General features: G+C 41.0%; 1 protein-coding gene across 8 annotated transcripts in view; it reads left to right on the top strand.

The window, feature by feature from the left end:
* nrxn2b (neurexin 2b) overlaps positions 1-21,984 on the top strand; it is a 537,859-nt gene that overhangs the window by 376,199 nt on the left and 139,676 nt on the right. The window contains exon 1 of one of the 8 annotated variants that reach the window (XM_073836532.1): positions 20,120-21,412. The exons of the other annotated variants lie outside the window; for them this stretch is intronic. Coding sequence (XP_073692633.1) covers positions 20,983-21,412 — 430 coding nt within the window. The 5' untranslated portion in view covers positions 20,120-20,982. Of the gene's footprint in view, positions 1-20,119; positions 21,413-21,984 lie in introns of those variants that run through there. 8 annotated transcript variants of the gene reach the window in all.

The raw sequence follows: 21,984 nt of genomic DNA, 5'->3' as shown, positions 1-21,984 counted from the left end.
ATTTCTCAACATCTCTCAGCGTGTCCTTCTACAAAGTCTGTACCCAGCTTCCCTCCACTCCGAACATCGTCACCCCAACGAGATGCGGAAGAGCCTATGATTACTGACTCCTATCGCCTGGATCCCGCGGAGAGGAAACGACGAATTAATAATCGTCTATGCCTATATTGTGGAGAAGCCTCTCACTTCATCAGTGCCTGTCCAGTCCGCCCGCCTCGTCCAATGGTGAGTACCGTATCTATTACTCCGGCCATGTCTCTCTTACCCCATATTACCGCTGAACTAATAGTAAACTCTCGCACTCTCCCCATCTATGTGCTCGTGGATTCCGGAGCGGCTGGCAATTTTGTTTCATCACACTTCATTGCTAAACATCGAATTCCCACCGTTCAAAATGAGGTCACCTACCAAATTACCACAATCCAAAACTCACCATTGGGCGATGGTAAGATATCTCGCCGGACCAGAAAAGTGACCCTCGTCTCCCAACACAACCACCGGGAACATCTGACCCTCCTAGTACTCCCGCGAGCCAACGTGGATGTCATCCTGGGCAGACCATGGCTCATTAAGCACCAACCCCGCATAGATTGGAGCACAGGAGAGGTCCTGGAGTGGGGCGCAACGTGTGAGGACCACGGCTACCATCCTTCCTCGTCAGATACAGAGTCTCCATACCGTCCTATCCCTCTGCACGCCACCACCATAGAGAGCCCTGCCACTCAATCCGCCACCGCCATTCCCCCCGTCTATCAGTCTTTCACCGATGTCTTCAGCAAGGAACGGGCCACACAACTACCACCGCACCGGCCCTGGGACTGTAGTATCGACCTGCTGCCAGGCGCCAAACTACCCCACGGGAAGATCTACCCCCTCTCACGTCCTGAGCAGGAAGCCATGGAGAATTACATCCAGGAGGCTCTCCAACAGGGGTTCATCAGACCTTCCACGTCCCCAGCAGCATCCAGTTTCTTCTTCGTCCCCAAGAAGGATGGTGGGCTCAGACCTTGCATTGACTACCGGGTGCTCAACGACGCCACGGTGAAATTCGCCTATCCACTTCCTCTAGTGCCAGCTGCCTTGGAGGAACTACGGGAAGCCCGTGTCTTCACCAAACTCGACCTCCGCAGTGCATACAACCTGATCCGTATCCGAGAAGGAGATGAGTGGAAGACCGCCTTCATCACCCCCACCGGTCACTATGAATATCAGGTGATGCCCTATGGCCTGGCTAACAGTCCTTCCGTATTTCAGAATTTCATGAACGAAATCTTCCGCGACTACCTCCATCGATTCGTAATCATCTACATTGACGATATCCTCATTTACTCACGTAACCTAAAAGAACATCAAGACCACGTCCGTCAGGTTCTCCAACGCCTCCGTGAGTACCAACTCTATCTAAAATTAGAAAAATGTGAATTCCATCAGCCCACCATCTCCTTTCTCGGATACGTGATCACTGCGGAGGGAGTTCACATGGAAGCCGGCAAGGTGGACGCAGTGGCCAAGTGGGCGGAGCCCAGGACGGTGAAGGAGCTTCAGCGTTTCTTAGGCTTCGCTAACTTCTACCGACGCTTTATAAAGAACTATAGCCTCCTATCGGCTCCACTCACTTCCCTCTTAAAGGGAGGTCGCCGGGTACTACAGTGGACTCCAGAGGCTCAGCAAGCCTTCGACCGTCTAAAGCTAATGTTCACCACCGCTCCCATCCTCAAGCACCCCGACCCTTCAAGGCCCTTCGTGGTGGAGGTAGATGCGGCGGACGTGGGCGTAGGAGCCGTGCTGTCCCAGTGGTCTGATGAACCCCGATCCCTCCATCCGTGTGCGTACTATTCCAAAAAACTCACCCCAGCTGAGCAGAATTATGGAATTGGAGACCGCGAACTGCTGGCCATAAAGCTCGCCCTCGAAGAGTGGCGGCACTGGTTGGAAGGAGCCCAGTTCCCCTTCACCGTAATAACCGACCACAAGAACCTCCAGTACATTCAGAACGCCAAGAGACTAAATGCCCGCCAAGCTCGCTGGTCATTATTCTTTGCCCGATTCAATTTCCACATTACTTACCAACCCGGCCACAAAAACACCAAAGCAGACGCCCTATCACGTATGCACTCACCTGAACCTACCTCTGACGATCCTGATCCAATTCTACCCCCATCTGTCTTTCTCGCACCCATACTATGGCAGCTGGATGAAGATATACGGGCCGCCACCTTCGAGGAACCTGCACCACCGGAGCTTCCCCCGGGTCGTGTCTATGTCCCAAGCCGTCTCAGACCCCTTCTGCTGGATAGTACGCACACGTCCCCCGGCTCAGGACATCCTGGCAGCAGGCGAACCCTCTCGCTCCTCCAGCAGAAATATTGGTGGCCCAACATGAGCAGGGAAGTGGAACGGTACGTCCAAGGATGTTCGGTCTGCGCCGTCAACACAACCCCACGCCGCTTACCCGAAGGTAAATTACAACCGTTACCTATTCCCCGCCGACCCTGGACACACTTGGGCATTGACTTCGCCACAGACCTGCCCCCCTCTCAGGGTTACACCACAATTTTAGTGGTAGTCGATCGATTCTCGAAAGCTTGCAAATTAATACCTCTCAAAGGTCTCCCCACAGCACTAGAAACCGCAGAGGCACTATTCCACAATGTATTCCGGAACTTCGGACTCCCAGAAGACATCGTGTCCGATCGGGGACCCCAATTCATTTCCAGGGTCTGGCGGGCCTTCTTCCAACTTCTGGGTACCACAGTCAGCCTGTCATCCGGATATCACCCTCAAACGAACGGGCAGACCGAACGGAAAATACAGGAAATCTCCCGCTACCTTCGGACGTACTGTTCCCAACATCAAAACACCTGGAGCCAGTATCTACCGTGGGCTGAGTATGCGCAAAATTCCCTCCGTCAAACCTCTACTGGTCTAACCCCATTCCAATGCATTCTAGGTTATCAACCAGCTCTGTTTCCATGGACTGGAGAGTCCTCCGAGGTGCCCGCGGTAGATCACTGGTTCCGAGAGAGCGAGAGGGTGTGGGACTCAGCGCACGTCCATCTCCAGCGGGCAGTACGGAGGCATACGGAACATGCCAACCGCCGTAGGTTACCCAACCCAGTTTACCTCCCCGGGGACCAGGTATGGTTGTCCACTCGAGACATACGCCTCCGGCTGCCCAGTAGGAAGCTGAGTCCCCGCTACATAGGGCCCTTCACCGTGCACTCACAGATCAACCCTGTCACCTACCGTCTAAACCTACCTCCACATTACAGAATCGCCCCCTCGTTTCACGTTTCCCTACTCAAGCGCCACACTGAACCCCTGTTCCCTTCCTCCACAGAGTCGGAGTCACCTCCTCCTCCCGACCCGCCAGAGATCCTTGGAGATAACATCTACCAAGTCCAAGAAATCCTAGACTCCCGGCGGCGGAACGGCCAGCTCCAGTACCTAGTGGACTGGGAGGGGTTCGGACCCGAGGAGAGATCGTGGATACCCCGTGACGACATCCTGGACCCGACTCTCCTCGAGGAATTCCACCGCCAACATCCCGAACGCCCAGCTCCCAGAGGTCGTGGTCGTCCCCGTCGCCGTTCTTGGGTGCCAGGAGTCACCCGTGGAGGAGGGGGTGATGTCACACCCTCTGCACGTTCCCTCAGCCCCAATCACCACGATCCTCCACCAACCAGCCAATCACCACCACAGCACACCCGTGAACCATCACCAGAATACTAATCACCGTCACCTGCACCAGCAATCACCACACCCTTTATATACCTACCTCTGCCACTCACTCATCGGCTGGTATCGAAGTTGCATGGATGCTTCTCTGTGGATCTTCTCTCCCTCCTGTTGTCTCTCCTGTGCTCCTCGTGGATTCTTCCGATGTTCTCCTGTGCTCCTCGTGGATTGCTCTGATGTTCTCCTGTGATACACGTTAATCGTGTTAAAGGGAAGTGACTATTGCTAACGCTATGATCCTTATGAACTTGAACTCACCTGTTGTGTTTGTTTGAAGATTTGACCACAGAGACCTTATTTCACCCGATTGCACGTGTGTTGTACTGTGCACGTTTGTTAATAAATACCTTGAAAGATACTCACCTTCTCCCTTTGTGTGTGGTCGTGACACAGTGAAGCTCAGACGCTTTAAACCACAGCAGAACAAATGAATTAATGAGACAGGATTAATGCACAATCAGAGTTTTAGTGAAATCATCATGATAGTCAGACAGTCACTGTAAGCAGATTCAGTGTGAACAAGTGAAACTCATTATAAAGTCTAGTTCAGATAATTGAGGTGTGTGTTTTTAACCAGAAGAATCATGTTTAAGCTTTGTATTTATGTGCACCATTATAACTACTTACATTTAGATGTTTATACATTTAAAAAAAAGAGAAATGTTGCAAATGAATCACTGAATCAAGTCATTCTGAATCAGACTGTAATGTATGGTTCAAAGTGATTCAGATTCTCTCTGTATTGTGTTGATGAAGGCTCAGATCTCCAGAGACGTAGTCATTGAAGTGATCTTGGTCTTTATTCTCACGCTCATTTTTGCTCTGTCCCTGGAGCGCAGCAGCTTTTCTTTAACCCGAAGCTGTAGTGTGTGTGTGTGTGTGTGTGTGTGTGTGTGTGTGTGTGTGTGTGTGTGTGTGTGTGTGTGTGTGTGTGTGTGTGTGTGTGTGTGTGTGTGTGTCTGTGTGATCTCTCTCCTGATTCTCTCTCACACAAACACAGCACTGGTGTGAGTGTGTCCTCGTGTCCTGTGTGAGTTCATCTGTCTGTCTCTCAGCAGAAACAGTATTCATCAGGATTTCAGGACTCAGTGAACACATAATCCACCAGAAGACTCATATTTGAGTTTTTTTTATCTATATGCACCAATATACACTACCGTTCAAAAGTTTGGGCTCAGTAAGACTTGTAATAGTCTTTAAAGAAGTCTCTTCTGCTCATCAAGGCTGCATTTATTTGATTAAAAATACAGAAAAAAAACAGTAATATTGCAAAATGTTTTTACAATATAAAATAATGTTTTTTATTTGAACATACTTTAAAATAGAATTTATTCCTGTGATGAAAAGCTGAATTTTGATCAGCTGTTACTGCAGTCTTCAGTGTCACATGACCCTTCAGAAATCATTCTAATATGCTGATTTATTATTAGAATGATCAATGCTGGATAATATCAACAGTTGTGCTGACAAATAGTTTTTGGAACCTGTGATTTTTTTTTCAGGATTCTTTCATGAATAACAAGTTTAAAAAGTACAGTGTTTATTCAAAACATAAATATTTTATAACAATGTAAATGATTTATTATTAACTTTTAATAAACTTGTAATTATTAACTTAAAACATCCTTGGTGAATAAAAGTATTAATTTCTTTAAAAAAAAAGAAACAATAAAAATGTACTGACCCCTAACTTTTGAATGGTAGTGTACATTTTACATTTAGATATGTTACTGAAATATTTTATGTATAAAAATGTTACAAATGAATCATTGAATCAAAAGGGTTTTAAAACATTTCTCCAAAATTGGTAAAAATGTTACAAATGAATCAGTTGTATCATTTAAATTAATTCAGTTAAATGGATAGTTTGGAAAACATGAAAACTGTTACAAATGAATCACTGAATCATGACATTTTGAATTGTTTCATTTAAACTCATGAACATTGTAATGCATTCAAATGGTTGTATTTTTGAATCGTATCAGTTTGAATGAAGGGACTGAGTGTTGATGGAGTGAGTGCAGTTGTTGAATGAAGTGCGATATCAGTGATGTGTTCATCCAGAGTCCCGTACGGCGCTAATAGAGCCGCCGTAAGCCGCTTAACTCCATTGATTGCCGTTTATTCAGCGGAGGCTGGCGCTGGTAATTGCTTATTGGCGTTTGTGTGATATTGTGACGCTGGTTTTCTCAGGATGAGCAAACAAATGAAGCGTGAAGCGGATTCATGAACGCTCCTGCTGCACCGGTTCACTTACAGTAGAAAACTTAGAAAATCTCACATTTAATCGTGACGTTAGACGTCATTCACTATGGAGCTTTGGACATTTTAATAAAGCAAAGTAAAAGGATTTATTTTATGTTAAACATTGAAAGTCTGTTTGTTTTGATACATTAGATACGAACATCTGTATTATTCAGTCTGAGTTCATATATACAACTTTAAATGATTCATTCAGATGTTGTTCTGTAGGCATGATGATCATTTACTGTTTTACTCATCTGACTCATTTGCTGAAGGTTTTGTACCAGTTAATAATACATAAACTCATTTTCTTTGAGAAGACAGTGATGTGAAGCACTTACTGCAGACTTAAATAGGGTGTTCGAGCATATAAAGCATGTACAGTTTTTCAGTAAATCTAGAGTATTCTGTGAGCCGTACAGATGTTGAAATCATATTTACAGCCGTTTTACTCTACTTCTCAGAAAAGGTTAGGAAGCCATTTTTTTCACTCTTTATTCCACATGATGTGTCTGAACTATTGAAACAGTGAGCTTCTGTTCATTGACGTTCACTGTAAGTGACTATAATTCAGTCATTTGTGCTCATGAACTTTCTGAAACAATTAAGTCATACGAAAGCTAATGTATTTCTTTAACGAGTAAATGCTTGTTAATTGTGTTGGTCTCGTCATAATGCGTCTGTACCGCTCCTCACGTGTCTGACTCTGATTCAGACTGGAACGAATCATTTGGAGAAGTGACTGATCAGATGATGAGCTTCTGCTGTTGTAAGCTGAGCGTTTGGAGTAAACTCATTATGAAGCACAGACTGATGTGAGTCTGTCAGCGTTACGGATGCTCATGTAGAGCGATGTTCATCAACCCTCAACACAACCTCAGTGTCCTTCACAAGAGCTGAATCAATGAATCACTGTCTGTCATCAGCTGCTGACGCTCCAACAGAGAGTGTTTATAGTCAGTCAGAGTCTTGTCAGGGTGGTAATACACACCTGCTAGTGTGTTCAGATCCTCTTAGTTTCGGCAGCAGATAAACACTATTCATTCAGTCATTTTTTCTTTAGGGGTGCTCTGATTGATCGGCTACTGATCACTATTGGCGGTCTGTAATAAGGCCAATCCCATAAGCGATCTAAAGCTGATGGCGCGTCTACCGTGAGAGGTTTGGTTTGACATACAGCGGCACTGTCTCAGTCTCTGTCCGGAGCAGATAAAATGGTTATAATGCTGAAGGTAGGGCTGGGTGATAATTCTGTAATGATAATTATCACGATATAGTTTTTCGATAAAACGATAATGACAGTTCGATAAGCGCTCGATAATGTTTACGCACTATGTGTAACGCTGCGCAGGCATTCTGCAGCCTGTACTTCCGGATGCCGCACACAGTATTTAGTTTACAGCCACAGGGCTCTACAGTGAGACTATTTCACTCGCATTTGCGACTAAAAATGAGTTTGTGCGACTGTAAAAAAATATTTAGGAGCAGCATGTGCGACTGACCCCATCAGCATATTTGTGTTTGCGCTCAGCGGAGCTTCAAAGGTTTCTATGTGTTTTTGCAACGTTGAGTAATGCATCACAGACAGATCTCACCAATCCATTCAGAAACAAAGTGTAGCGAGAGTGTAAATAAGAGACTGGTTGTGCAGTAAAGAGAGCGCCGTTGATTATAATAGAGCTTTGTGAGATCACAAACTAAGATGAGTGACAGCTTTTAATCATTTTTAAGGGAGTTTGTAAATGAGATATTGATCTAATACAACAGTTAAATAAACAAGAAGTTATTATTAAGTGACTTACATTGACTGGCTACAACACTATTCCTGATTCTGCTCTATTTCATCATCAAAAGTAATCTGAAACAAGTCACAACTGCGCATCTCCACTCAAACACAGCGGCGTTTCGTTTATGAATGAATGTGTTTTTTAAACGAATCTAGTGAAATGATTCAATTTCCCATTCATAAAGACAGTCACTTGCCTTATTCCCAAATGAACCATCCGTTCGAAAGAATCAAAATAATGATATGATTCAGTATTTAAATCAGTGTCTTATCGCCACCTGCTGGCAGATCTGTTCAGTTATTTAAATCTTTGATATTTCTGTATTCAAAATTTTATATTTAAAACATTTATATTGATTTTGATTGCACTCATGTCACCTCTGCGCCTCATTAAACATATGAAAAGGTAAAAACAAAGCTAAAATACAAAATTCCCCTGTAAATCACTTTGAGGAGTCAAATATCACCTGGTAATAGGAAGGCTATTTTTTAAAATTTTGACTGTGCTCCTACATTTTTTAAGTTAATACCACAAGTGCTCCTAGCAAGAAAAGTAAGCGTAGAGCCCTGACCTATTACTGTTTAATTTATATTGTCAAACAGCTAAAGCATTTTACAAAATGTGTTAAATCAGCTGCACAAAGGGATTGGCATGCTGAAAAGATTTGTCTATTCTTATTTTTGTTGAATAATATACTCAAAAATCACTTTAACTCTGCATTTAGAGTCAGAGCCATGTTACAAGTGTTGTATCATATTACAGTTCTTATTTTTTTTATAAAAACCTTTTATATATTCTATTAATATTAATAATATTGTATTCTATTGATGTTGATCTTACTAGTAATATTCTAATCTGTATTCTACCTCAATTGATCATTGTTTGGGAAGTATTTGTCATGTTCAGGTTTTTCTTTCATTCAGGAGTAAAAATCTGCCTTTAAAATTGATAGATATAAAGATTTGACATTTATCGTGATCATTTTTTGGGGGGGGGGCTGGTGGCGGGTGCTAATTTCCATCCCTGGTCAACACATATGGGTGATCATGAACCACAAAACCAGTCTTAAGTCGCTGGGGTATATTTGTAGCAATAGCCAAAAATACATTGCATGGGTCAACATTTTTGATTTTTCTTTTATGCCAAAAATCATTAAGAAATTAAGTAAAGTTCATGTTCCATGAAGATTTTTTGTAAAATTCCTACTGTAAACATATCAAAATGTTATTTTTGATTTGTAATATGCATTGTTAAGAACCTAATTTGGACAACTTTAAAGGTGATTTTCTCAGTCTTTTTGATTTTTTTGCATCCTCAGATTTCTGATTTCAAATAGATGTATCTCAGCCAAATATTGTCCTATCCTAACAAACCATACATCAATAGAAAGCTTATTTATTGAGCTTTCATATGATGTATAAATCTCAGTTTTGTCAAATTTAACCTTATGACTGGTTTTGTGGTCCAGGGTCACATATGGGTTTTTGGCTAGGTTTAAAGGAAAAGAGCATTTTTAGATAAACAGGGCACTAATAGATGGCACTCGTGGAGGTAGGAAAACAAAGTTGTTTATTAACAACAGGATTGCTTGCAGTAAAGATTTAAATGCGAAAGAAAAGGTTGCAGAACTGACTGTTTCTGTCAGTAGTCCTTATTAATTCAGAATGTTTGTGATAACCGAAGCACTTTAAATGTTTGCCACTTGCTTGAGCAACTTGAGCAACAAAAGTAAAAGGCATTGAATAATGTGTTGCTCATATGTATTGAGTTTAAACTCGTCTATGAAACATTACTGTAGTGTGTGAAAAACAAATCACAATACTGAAAAAGCCTTTTCAATAGCAATGTTTGAATTTGAACAAATGCACTGCATGATCAAACATTTAGATGAGATAAATATATATTCCTGAAATGTGTCTAACAAATGCTCCTCTCCATCGCCTTAAAATCCTGATTGGAGTTTCACTATAAATAATTCTAGATGATAAAAGAAGGCTTTAAGAGATCAGTATGGGATCAGCAGATGTGATCAGAAATCAGCCTCAAAAATCCTGATCGGACACCCCTAGTTTTCTTGAACATCTCAGTTTGACTGGTTTAGTTCTGGCTGAGGGTCTGTATGAGTATCTGCTGGTGTGTTCATCTCTCTGGTGGTTTATCCTCCGTAGAGATGTGTTAGTAAGCAGGCATCCGCTGCTCTCTAGTCTTCATCACAGGCTGGTTAGCATCACCGCTGATATCTCTCACGCTGAGTGTTTGTCTGATATCCACAGCTCTTGCTGCTGATCGCCTTCTGTAATTCCTTCGTAATGATGCTTAAAAAAGGCTTCACTTCTATATATTGCTATTTAATCCAGCCTATATGCTAGTTAATCTCCGCTGTATTGAATAATCGGCCCATCAGCTGCTACGATCATTTCTGTGTTTGTTTAATTTCATTTCAGAGCTTTTCTTAGCAAGTATTGATGAACGTAATTAATTGTGGTTTTAATTTAAATAATTGATGTGTTGTGATTACTGAGATTGAATCCTCGCTAGTCATTTGCGCTCAAGAATCAAAGTTAATGAATGAGATTAAACTGTGTTGAAGTTCGACGTTTCCCTTCATCCTCCGGGATCTTTTTTAGCGTCAGAAACTTCAGCCGGACTTCATGTCTGGAGCCGCTCGACGTTCACGGATGCGGTCGGAGAGACGCAGACGCGCCGAAGGGAAGCAGATCGTGTGGAATGAGCCGTAAAGCTGTTAGCATCAGCCTTAAATTAACATCTCGACAGAATCCCGAACCGGCGGCGTTTGCTCGACTGTGACGGAGAGAGGAGACTTGTGCTTTCAGAGAGCAGTGGACTGAAAACACATTCACAGTCTGAGCTTCATCAGCTGACAGAGATCCTTTACTGAGACTACTATTAGAGATGCATAATAATCAATATTGATATTCACGATGATAGCAGACAATACCAATAGATAACCTGGCTTAAACTACAGGTGTCATAGGGTCAAACAGAACCCATATCAAGATCATGTTTCGATATTATCGTGGTCAGATGACGATATGAAGAGATAGGTCTTCCAGGCAAAATGTGAAGTTATTAAAATACATTTTAACTTCTAATTTTATCATAAAAGGTCTTTAAAGTTATGTTTGGAACAGTATCTGAAAGCACAATATGGCTTAATCCCTTCATCAAGCCTGTTTTTGCTGCGTTTCAAAAGCAAAGCGAAGCGCACTCTTCTGATCCGCTCACGATCCGGTGTTTTTCACCCGTCTCAGAACAGCTCAGTTCACAGTCAACTGGTTTACCGCATGTGCTGTGAGTTTAGTGTATGTTTGGAAACGCAGTGGCCACCAGTTATGCTTTATTTTTGTGGCAGATGATTACAGCATTTCACCAGATTTGTAGTGAGACACAAAAAGCCTGTTTTCACTGAAGCTGGAGTTTTCTGTCAAAATAAAAGCTGTAAAGTGCAGTATGAATTGCTGACAGCTAGTGGTTTATATGAGTAACGTTACTGCAGTCCAAATGCAAAACATCTCTTTCAAGTGTAGAAATGAGGAAAGTAATAGTAATTGTCCTACTGTAGTGTAAAGCACAAATTATATACCTATGAAATATTCATTCATTTTACAGTGCAGTTATTTTACAATATATGGCTATTACTGTCATTGTTGTTATTATTATTATTAATATTAATATATTCTGATATGTTTGGCTTCCTAAAACACCAATGTGAATGTAATGTAGACTGAGACAGTATATCACAAATAAAGTCCCCTTAATACTTTTGGTACAAGTCAATAGATTTTTTGTGACTAGATTTCTTAGTTAAGAATAAGAGTTGTTCTTAATTTTGAATTCTCAAAGTGCATTAGATAGAGTTTAAAAAAAACTTTAAAATGTCCTACATTTTCATTTTTCTTCAATTTTTCATTTGTCTTTTTTTAATATCTCAATACATATCGTATGGTGAGATTTTGATATTGTTACATCCCTAACTATTATTGGTTTAGTCTTGACTAGGGGTGGGAATCTAGTCAGTGCTGCCATCTTACAGTAAAAGTAGGTGTGTGAATCTTCACTGGTTTCACGATTCAATGTAATTAATTCAATATGTTTTTAGTTTTCAATATTACTACACATGGCTACTTTTTCATATACATGTTATATCAAATTTATTTTGTGCAAAATATACTTTATTTCTTTTATTATATAGGCAGGCTACTTTTTAAAACAATGACTTATTTAAAATAATTTAAGTATCCAAAAGTTTACAGACAGTAGTTATTGCTTTTTTCTTTTTTCTCGCCGTTTGATTATTACTGATGAGATCAGAGACAGTGGCTGCATCCAAACTAATGCACAGATCTATTTCCATATGTCAGATGTTTTGTCCTGCTCTGAAAACTAAACTGACTGTGTGCACATCAAAGTATTTGCAAATGCAAGTGCATTTAACCGCAGCCGCAATCGAGCTTTAGGACGCACAAACGCAAAGTGCATGTGAAAGTCTGTCAGTGAGTTTCTAATAGTACTGCATTCCAAACGGCAGAAATGAAGGCATATCTAAAGTAAAACACTGCAGGGGGAAGCACACACTGTCAAGCAGTGCACACAGGTCTCACAGTTCAGATTCTGTGCAACGAAGCTCGCCGTGTCTCTAGCACACAAGCAATATGCGGGGAAAAACAAGCTAAGAATCAATTCTGAAATATTCAAAATCATTGAAGAGAGAATCGCGATGCATCGGAGAATAGATTTTTTTCTCCCACCGCTAATCCTGACAGCCCTAAATTCAACACCAGAAACATTTTCTTCATAAAAGCTGCTGTCTCAAATAGCATCACGATGAGAAAAGGCTTCTTTTATTATCTTGGTTATTTACCCAGACGTTACTGCCGTTTCCTTGTGAAGTTGGTGAAGGTCTGATTGGTTAACCCACATGTAAAGTCATTAGAGGAGAGACGCTCATTAGGAGAGCAGAAGGGGATTGTGGGTAAGCTGACAGAAGCAGCCCATGTGAAAGATGAGGGACGGAAGAAGAAGAGACACAGACGGATGGAGATGCGCTTGATTGGTTTCATCAGAAGAGCCTCTTTAGATGGACGTTTCTGGTGAGATTCTCCTGAGATCTGGTGATGGACGGCTCTGAGCTCCTGCTGTATGACACACATCACATGATGGTCTTCTCAACATGTACAACCTTCAGAAACGTGTTCTGTCTGATATTCTGCAGGACGAGTCGTACATCAGAGGTTTGGTCAGGTCACTACTAGACTAGTAATGGTTGACCAAACTCACAGACATAATGTGTTTCTCATCACTCATCACAGTAATAACAGCAGAACTCCTCAAGAAACTTTAGGTTTAAATGCGGAGCTGCTTTAATAGACAACATCATGAGTCTATTTTAAGAAACAGCGTTAATGAGGAGAAAATAGACTCGATTGTTTGTGTTTCTTCAAATGGCCTCCTAAATGAGATGTGTTTTATGTGTGTGACTAGTAAATGAAGGCATTCCAAAGGTTAATTTCTTGAACATAATCGACTTTTGCAGGCTGCTCCTTTAATCAATCACATTTTCTGTGGAAAGAGAGAAAGTTTTATGTGAGTTTTATGATTTTTTTTATGTGTGTGTCTGTGTATGTGTGTTTGTACCTTCTTAACCATATTTTTAGGGATGCACCAAAGGCCGATTACCGAACGTTTTTCGTGTTTTTCCCCCATGTATTTTGCCAATTTTTTCACCATTGCATGAAGTAAATAGCCAAAATGTGCTTTTTACAGTTTTGTCTTGCTTTTTCAAAAAAAAAAAAAAAAAAAAAAAAAAAAAACAATTAAAAATATTTACTTAACATTGGACATTTTTTACCATTCTAGTAGACATTATAGCCTACCAACAAACCACAGTTTAACTTAAAATTAATAAGTTAGTAAAATAATATTCTTTGGCCATTTTTAAGAGCCCCTTCTTGAATCAGGCATGTGCTTTTAATGCACAAATAAATGCAGCCTTGCTGAGCAAAGGAGAACGTTAGAATAAATGTATTAATAGAGCTGTTGAAATGATTATGATTATTTTGGTCTTACTTTATTTTATTTCACAGAACAGCAGTAAAATGCCAATACTAACATTTCTGAATTTTGTCTTTTATTTAGTGGTAAACCCGCAAGAAGAGCTCAGTCCTAGTGTTTGCTGGCAGCAGCAGATTTGTGAATGATTGTCATCTTTGGTCTTTGAATAAACACAATTGGTGTCTGGTGTATTAGACAACAGAACGTTCTGGAGTTGATTGACTAATGGATGATTTCAGTCATCATACAGTAACCTTTCTCTTCTCATGAAGACATGCGATGCGCTTCTAAACAGTCTCTCGCTGTCGCTGCTGGGAATGATTTTGGTGTCTTTCTCAGACAGTTTTAAATGCTTCCACACTGACCACATGTTTGATCATTAGTGCACGCCTCTATTTGATCACATCACCTCATTGTTCGCTGTCATTTTTCACTTATTCGGCTGATAATTCCGGTTGCCAAACATTCGGTGCATCCCTACATATTTTAGGGAGAAATTTGTGAGTTAAATCAGGAAAAACCTCCTTTTAGGGACAATAAATCAAAATAGATGAAATCTGAAATAAGATGATTCTATTGCCATGTGAGTGAATTGATTGGTGTGAATGATGAATCTAATGAGCATTTGATGTGAATGTAAAGTGTTTGAGGTTCTGAGGTGGTCCGTATCAGACGGCTGCAGCTCCAGACGCGATAAGCAGGCGTGTTTCCGCCGGTGGCGTGTTGGCGGAGCGTGTAATGGAAGGGGAAGGCGTTCAGATCAGGTGCGTGTAATCGCGTTAGCTCCCAGCGGCCGCGTGTCCGCTGGCTTTTGTTGCGGAGGGACGCAGGTGAGCGACCGGCAGCAGGTTCAGACCCCATCCGGTGAAGATTAGATACGACTCGCGAGACCAAATCTGCCCTCCGCACATGACACTCTCACACGCACTTCAGAAGCACTCCGCAAACAGCAGTGAACGCCTCAGGAAGATCTCTCGTCATCGCTGTGTTGTGGAATCATATTCAGATGTAAGTGGCATTAATTTGCATCAGAAGTGTCTAACAAACTCATTTCTGCTCCTCCTACACGCTCGCATCACCGCGGCTCTTTACAGCTCGACGTGCCGTTTCGTATTTACACCTTTATGTTTATTTTTAGCTGAGTGGCGCCATGCATTTGTTTCATAAATTAACCATGTAATTAGTTTTTTCTAATGAAAAACATTTAATTCTGTAGACCTGTGAAGGCTGAGAATAGCTCCTGATTTGGCAGGTCAAGGTGAACTAACTAACAAAACTAGCAAACTTTTGTTCCGCAGAGGCAGCTTATTAAAGGTTGAATGACGTGTGAGAACAGAACGTTTCCTGGCGCCTGTCTGATATTACATCAGGTGAATTATGTTCCTCATGATATGACTATTTCACCCTCAGGAGGATGTTCTCTGTATCTCATGTGAGTGAATACAGTGCCCTCCACTAATGTTGGCACCCTTGGTAAATATGAGCAAAGGTGGATGTGAAAATAAATCTGCATAAGTTATCCTTTAGATCTTTCATTCGAAAAATTCACTAAATTCTAACCTGTCATTGAAGCAAATCAATAGAACCTAGGGGGAAATCTCAATATGAAGTAAATGTTTTTCTCTAGTTCTCGTTGGCCACTATTATTGGCACCCAATTATTGCAACGTCATTTTCCCAAGATAACAGCTCTGAGTTTTCTCCAACAATGTCTAATGAGTTTGGAGAACACCTGACCAGAGATCAGAGACCATTCCTTCAAACAGAATCTCTAGATTCTCCAGAATCTCTGTCTTCCCAGCTTCATGTTGGTGCTTCTTCTCTTCAGTTTCAGGGAACTGGGACAGTCATGGTAGAACAGTGTTTCAGGGGGCGTTGGGAGAGCCTCGGGTATGCTTTGCTAGCATTACTGGAGCCACATAATATTAAGAAGACCACTAATTTTTGCGAACTCAGCGTACGAGGATCTTTACAGTGCTTTGTGCTGCGGGACAAAGTGAATGAACTTGACGTTCGCTTGTAGGGTGGCTCTGAACTGTCAAAAAAACCTCTCAAAAGGCTTTCTACAAGTGCGAAAAATGTTAAAAAATCAAACCCGATCCGAATTTTTTTATTAAAGATGAATATTTCGGAGGCAGTGTGCAAGTGCGGTTAACATTGCGTGAGGTGTTTATTTTCTAACGTGCGAAAAATTCGGACGAAAGATTCAGTGACACTCATATTTGAAATAAAATGATGTATGGGCTAATGTGGGCTGTGTTATATTTGGGTTTAGATAGGTTACATACTTTTAAAATAGGCCTATATATTATAAATAAAATATACATTACTATTAAAAAAGGCAAATAAGATTTTTTAATGGATGAATAAAAAAAAGGTTGCATTTGTTTGTTTAAAAAAAATACACAAATACCATTAAAAAAAGCTTTTTAATTGAATATATTTTAAAATGTGTTTTCCTCTAATGCTAAGCTTCATTACTCCAGTTTTCAGTGTCACATGATCTTTCAGAAATCATGCTGAATGCCATGAAATCAAGAATATGTAATTTGTTCTCTTTAACATTTATTTAATTGTCTGAAGTACAAAGAAACAAGTTCCAGTGTTTACACTGGCCAACTTAGTTTTGTTAATATAAACAAATTTTGTCTAGCTTTGTTTGCAAAGACTGCAGCTCCTTTTATACCCAAAGATGATCCCCTCATCTATTACCAACTCACCTGCCTCCTGTCAACTGTTTCAAAACAGTTTAGCTTATTCTGTAACCTTTTCACTTTTATTTATCTTCTGTCCTGATTGTTTTGGAGTGCGTTGCACTTTTGTGACTTAAAAAAAAAAAAAAGATTATATTTTATAAAATACATGTTAGTTGGTCAGTGAAAACTTTGGGAATCTTTTCTTTGTAATGTTGTCAATTAAATAAAAGTTAAATAGAATTAACAAATCATAGATTCGATCATTTTACAAAACATCACAACTTTTAGTGTTGTACTTAGTTTTCTTTAAGGTATTTGCAAGCAAACTTTGAAATATTCTAAAAATTGTGAAATATAGTAAAGTAGAGTTTACATTTCTTCCATTTGCATGTGTAAATGTGGCATTACCCACAAAATTAACCATGTCTACTATCTCAGAAAAATGAATTCAATATATTCTGAAAAAGGAGGGTATTTTCCAAAGGATATATATATATATTTTTTTACTAAAAGCTAATTAAAAATATCCAAACATATCACAACAGTAAAAAGGGTGTTCAAGAGTTCCAGAAATAGAAGAACAAACTAAAATCACTTATGTAAAAATGTCCTTATGTGTTTTACTTCTTGTGATGGATGATTAAGGGAATTTGGCTTTTGTGTTCCTCATATTTATAATCCTGTGGAACAGAAAGCCATGGCTGGACAATTTTATGCTCCTAGCCATCCCTGGTGTGCTAAAAAAAATGTAATATTAATGGGAATATCCTTCAGAGATATTTTACCTAGACAAATTTCTAGGGGTGCCAATAATTGTGGCCAATGTCAACTAGAGAAAAACATTTATTTCATATTGAGACTTCCCCCTCAGTTTCCATCATTTTATTCAATGACAGGTTAGAATTTTGTGAATTTTTCAAATGAAAGATCTAAACGATGCAGATTTATTTTCACAGTCACCTTTGCTCTTATTTACCAAAGGTGCCAATATTAGTGGAGGGCACTGTATATGAGCCTGAGAGTCAGATGGTGTGGTTTTGATCAACCAGCAAGGGTTAACTGACCCATGATAACCAACCAAACTTCAAGCTTTGATGTTCTCAGCAGATTCATGTCCTGCCATCGTCTGGTTGAGTTCTCTTTGACGTCTCCATCAGTCAGACGCCGCTCTTCTCGTGTCAGTGGTCAGATCTCTCAGCCCTGCTCTGATTTGTGGTCTTCAGTGACAGAAGATCTGTCTTTATCTCCTGGAGACCCGTGTCCCACTGAGATCTTCATCATCCAGTCTTTGTCTGATGTGTCGTCTCTGCTTCGTGATCAATCACAGCTTCTTCTCTCGGTGCTTCTATCGACCTCTGGCGATGGTTCTCTCTGGAAACATGATGAGAAAGCAATTGGTTTCTAAAATGAATCGCACCATTGCTTGTTGTTCAGAAGCTCTTCAGACGGTTGAGTTCATATCTTTAATCAGCAGTGTGTGCTGTGAGCTGTCATGAAGGAAACTAGTGTTTTTAGCCCGTACCTAGTAGAAATCAGCTCTTGTTTGCTGCTGTTTCACTGAATCAAACCGATTCTTAGTCTGATGTGGGTCTGTTAGTAGATTATTTTTGACTGACTTTAAGGATTACTCCACTTCCAAAATTCTGATAATTTACTCACCCTCATGTCATCCATTTCCTTTTTTTTTAAGGAAAACATTCCAGGATTTTTCTCCATATAGTGGACTTTAATGGTGCTCAAAGGATTGAAGGTTAAAAATGCAGCTTCAAAAGGCTCTAAACAATCCCAGCCATGAAAGAAGAGTCTTTTCTAGTAAAACAATTGGTTATTTTATTTTTTTTTAAATTACAAGTTATATAATGTTTAACCTCAAATTCTGGTCTTGTCTAGTTCCGCGTTGCGCATACATTCTCTGCACTCCGGTTCAAGACAGTTTGGGTATGTCTAAAAACTCTCATCTCATTTTCTCCTCTAACTTCAAAATTGTCCTACGTCGCTGCAGAAGTGACAAAGTGAAAACTAAAAACCTTTTACAAAAAAAGCTAAAACAGCGATGATTTCGAAGTTGGTGGAGAAAATGAGATGGGAGTTTTTCGACATACCCTAACTGTCTACACTACACAGAGTATGCATCACAGAGCTAGACAAGACCAGCATTTGAGGTTAAAAAGTGTTCATTTATTAAAGAAAATGGCTGATCGTTTGGCCAGATAAGACTCTTATTCCTCGGCTGGGATCGTTTAGAGTCCCTTGAAGCTGCACTGAAAGTGCTTTTTTAACCTTCAATCCATTGAGCACCAATTTCCTTAACCTTAATGTCTTTGCGACTGAAGAAAGAAAAGCATGAATATCTTGGATGACATACGGGTGAGAAAATGTTCAGGAAATTCTGGAATTCTCTGGAAGTGGAGCAATCCTTTAAGTTTTCCAGGCTAGATTTTTGAGTGTTGCTGCATCAGTGTTATTTTAATGTCACATTTTTTTAAAAAATACAACTGTAAGTTTTATTCATCAGTTATTTAGTTTACATTTTAATTTGAATTAAAAGGTTTAGTTATTTTTGTTGTTTTTGTCATTTGTTTTTATGCATGTCTATGCAGTACCAAATTTAGTATTCAAGTATTGTTTTTTTATTGTGCTAGTTTCAGGTTTAGTTAAGTATAATAACCCTATGGTGCATAATCTTTCTCTTTATGATAGTTCTTAGTACATTTGTGACCCTGGAGCACAAAACCAGTCTTATATTGGTAGGAATAGCCAACAATACATGGTATGGGTCAAAATTATACATTTTTCTTGTATGCCAAAAATCATTAGGATATTAAGATCATGTTCCATGAAGATGTTTAGTAAATTTCCTACAGTAAATATATTAAAACTTAATTTTTGATTAGTAAAATGATAAGAAATTCATTTGGACAACTTTAAAGGAGATTTTCTCAATATTTAGATTTTTTTGCACCCTCAGATTCTAGATTTTCAAATAGTTGTATCTCAGCCAGATATTGTCCTTTTCTAACAAACCATAAATCAATGGAAAGCTTATTTATTCATCTTTCAGACAGTATATAAATGTCAATTTAAAAAAATTACCCTTATGACTGGTTTGTGGTCCAAATTTACATTTGTGTGTTTGGCATTATATTGTTACAATGGCATTCAGCTGTTCTAGAATATTCTCAAGCGAAGTCAGAGTGGGCTCAGTTGTTCGTTTTGGTGTCAAATTCTAAAATTCTTCATGTGAAGAAGCTAAATCAGAGACAGAGACATCTGACATCTAGTGAGAGTCAGCAGCTCAGATCATTTGATGAGTTCGTTTTGAGAAACATTAGATTAGCGGTGAGTGTTTTTCTCAGGAGAAACATGTGCGTGAAACAGCGGTTCACTAGGTTTTACTGCGACTAAATTAGTCATCAAGTGTGGAAACCAGTAACCAGCGTGTGTTTCCCTGAGCACCTCCCTCCCTCGCTCGCTCTCGCTCACTCTCTCCCACCTCCTCCTCTCTCTCTCTCTCTCTCTCTCTCTCTCTCTGTGTTTGTCGGCAGCTGTGTCTCGCTCTTTCTCTCTCAGTCTCAGGCTGTGCTTTCACACGAGTGGAGCGTCTCCTCAGCTTCAGCACTGCCACATCTCTCTCTCTCTCTGTCTCTGCGTCTCTCTCGCGCGTCACTGCCGTCTCTAACCGACAGATCAGCGAGAGGATGGAGCCGGTGATGCTGCAGAGTCTCTTTCATTAGCGTCAGACGAGTCAGACGGCTCCCGCTCTCCGCCGCAGAACACCGGGACTGAGCACGAATGGAGAGAACGGATTTACCCAGCCAGGGAGATAAAGTTAATCAGACCCACGGAAACAGACGGGGATCGTAGAGAAGAGGAGCGGCTCGATTCGGTGATGAAGCTGAGAAGAGACGGCCGGATCGTCGTTTTGCTCTTTCCGTCCCGAGTGCCGTCTCGGAGGCTGGAGTCGCTCTTGCTTGATTTATTTTGGTTGGTCTCTGGCTTCGGCTCACGTCTCTGTGTTTTCCGCTCGTCTCTGGAGGTTTGATCGTCTAATAGAAGAATCCGTCGACTGGATCGGCGTCTCGTTTCTCCTCTCGTCCCTCGGGAGCCCCTTCCCTGTTTTTCCTCAGTTGGTTTTGTTTGAGTTTTCCAGGATGGCGTGTGTCTCGGCACTAGCGTTCCGGACTTTAGCTGGATAACCTCTTGGCAAACTTGGGAGGATTCTAGTTTGCTTGAGGCTTTTCTTTGGTTTTGTGTTTCGATGTAGATCTAACTGGAGGTTTGTAGTGTTTTAGTTTATTAGATTAACCTAGCAGCTTTGGGTGATTATTATCATTATTATTTCAATTTTGTGTTTTCAAAAGCTCGATCTCACCGTCGGATTGCATCGTGGAAATTGGAATTGTCTTTTTAATTCCTGAAGGGTTTTCTTTGTGGTTTGCAGTTTTTATGATCCTAAACAACCGAGATCCTTTCGGTTCTTCGCGATCAAGGCATTTTTTCCCAACGGCGGGAATCTCGAAATCATGGATACCGGCTTGGTCTGAAATGTCTTCCTGTTTTTGTCACGTGAGGAGGCGTGGCATGGAGGCTCCGCCCCCTTTCTCTTCCGCCCTCAGGGCTTTGCTTCCGAGCAGTGGATTAGTGCTTTACCCACGAGCCCTTGCGGCGGCTCCGCCCCGGTCCTTCTGGACCAGCGTGTCCGGGTTATGGCGGCTGGTTCTGTCCCTGGCGCTGCTCGCCTTCCCCGGCCCGGCGGTGTCGGCTCGAGTGTCGTCGAGTCTGAGCACCACGCATCACGTTCACCATTTCCACAACAAACACGGCACCGTGCCCATCGCCATCAACCGGATGCCCTTCCTGACGAGAGGAAGCCACGGTAGGTGCCAGTTTGACGTGTTTCCCCAAGTAGGAAGCTTTGGCTCAGTAAATGAACATTTGAGAACGGTGGAGGCCACGGCTTGTTTGTTTCTTAATGTGTTTTGAATATTAGTGACATCCTGAACATTTACATTCATGCATTTGGTGTATGCCTTTATCCAAAGAAACTAGCATTGCATTCAAGTTCTTTCCAATTCATGCAACCCCTTGGCATTGACCTTGCGATCTAGAGCAGTGCTTCCCAAACCCTAACACCATTGTGCATGTCTCCTCAATCAGCCAGCTCATTAGCAGACACTCCAACACCTGCAATCAGTGTGTTCGACCAATGAGACATGCAAAGTGTGCAGGGGCTCCAGGATTGTGATCTACAATTTGAGCTAGAGGAAGCCATGAAAACTGGACTTCTGTGAGCTCAGAGATGGCGAATTCTGGGCCATGGCTATAAATCCAGATTTATGTAAGGAATAATCTCCTTTTGTGCTGCACATTGAGCTTGAGCTGTGGAACCGCTGTAGGAGCTTGACTGTGGAGTCTGTCAGTTCCTAATGCAGTTTAATGCTAATGTGA

Source organism: Garra rufa, chromosome 3, assembly GCF_049309525.1.
Source record: "Garra rufa chromosome 3, GarRuf1.0, whole genome shotgun sequence".
Lineage (NCBI taxonomy): Eukaryota > Metazoa > Chordata > Actinopteri > Cypriniformes > Cyprinidae > Garra > Garra rufa.
The sequence above is the reverse complement of the archived record's forward strand: the minus strand, read 5'-3'. Positions and strand labels throughout refer to the sequence as shown.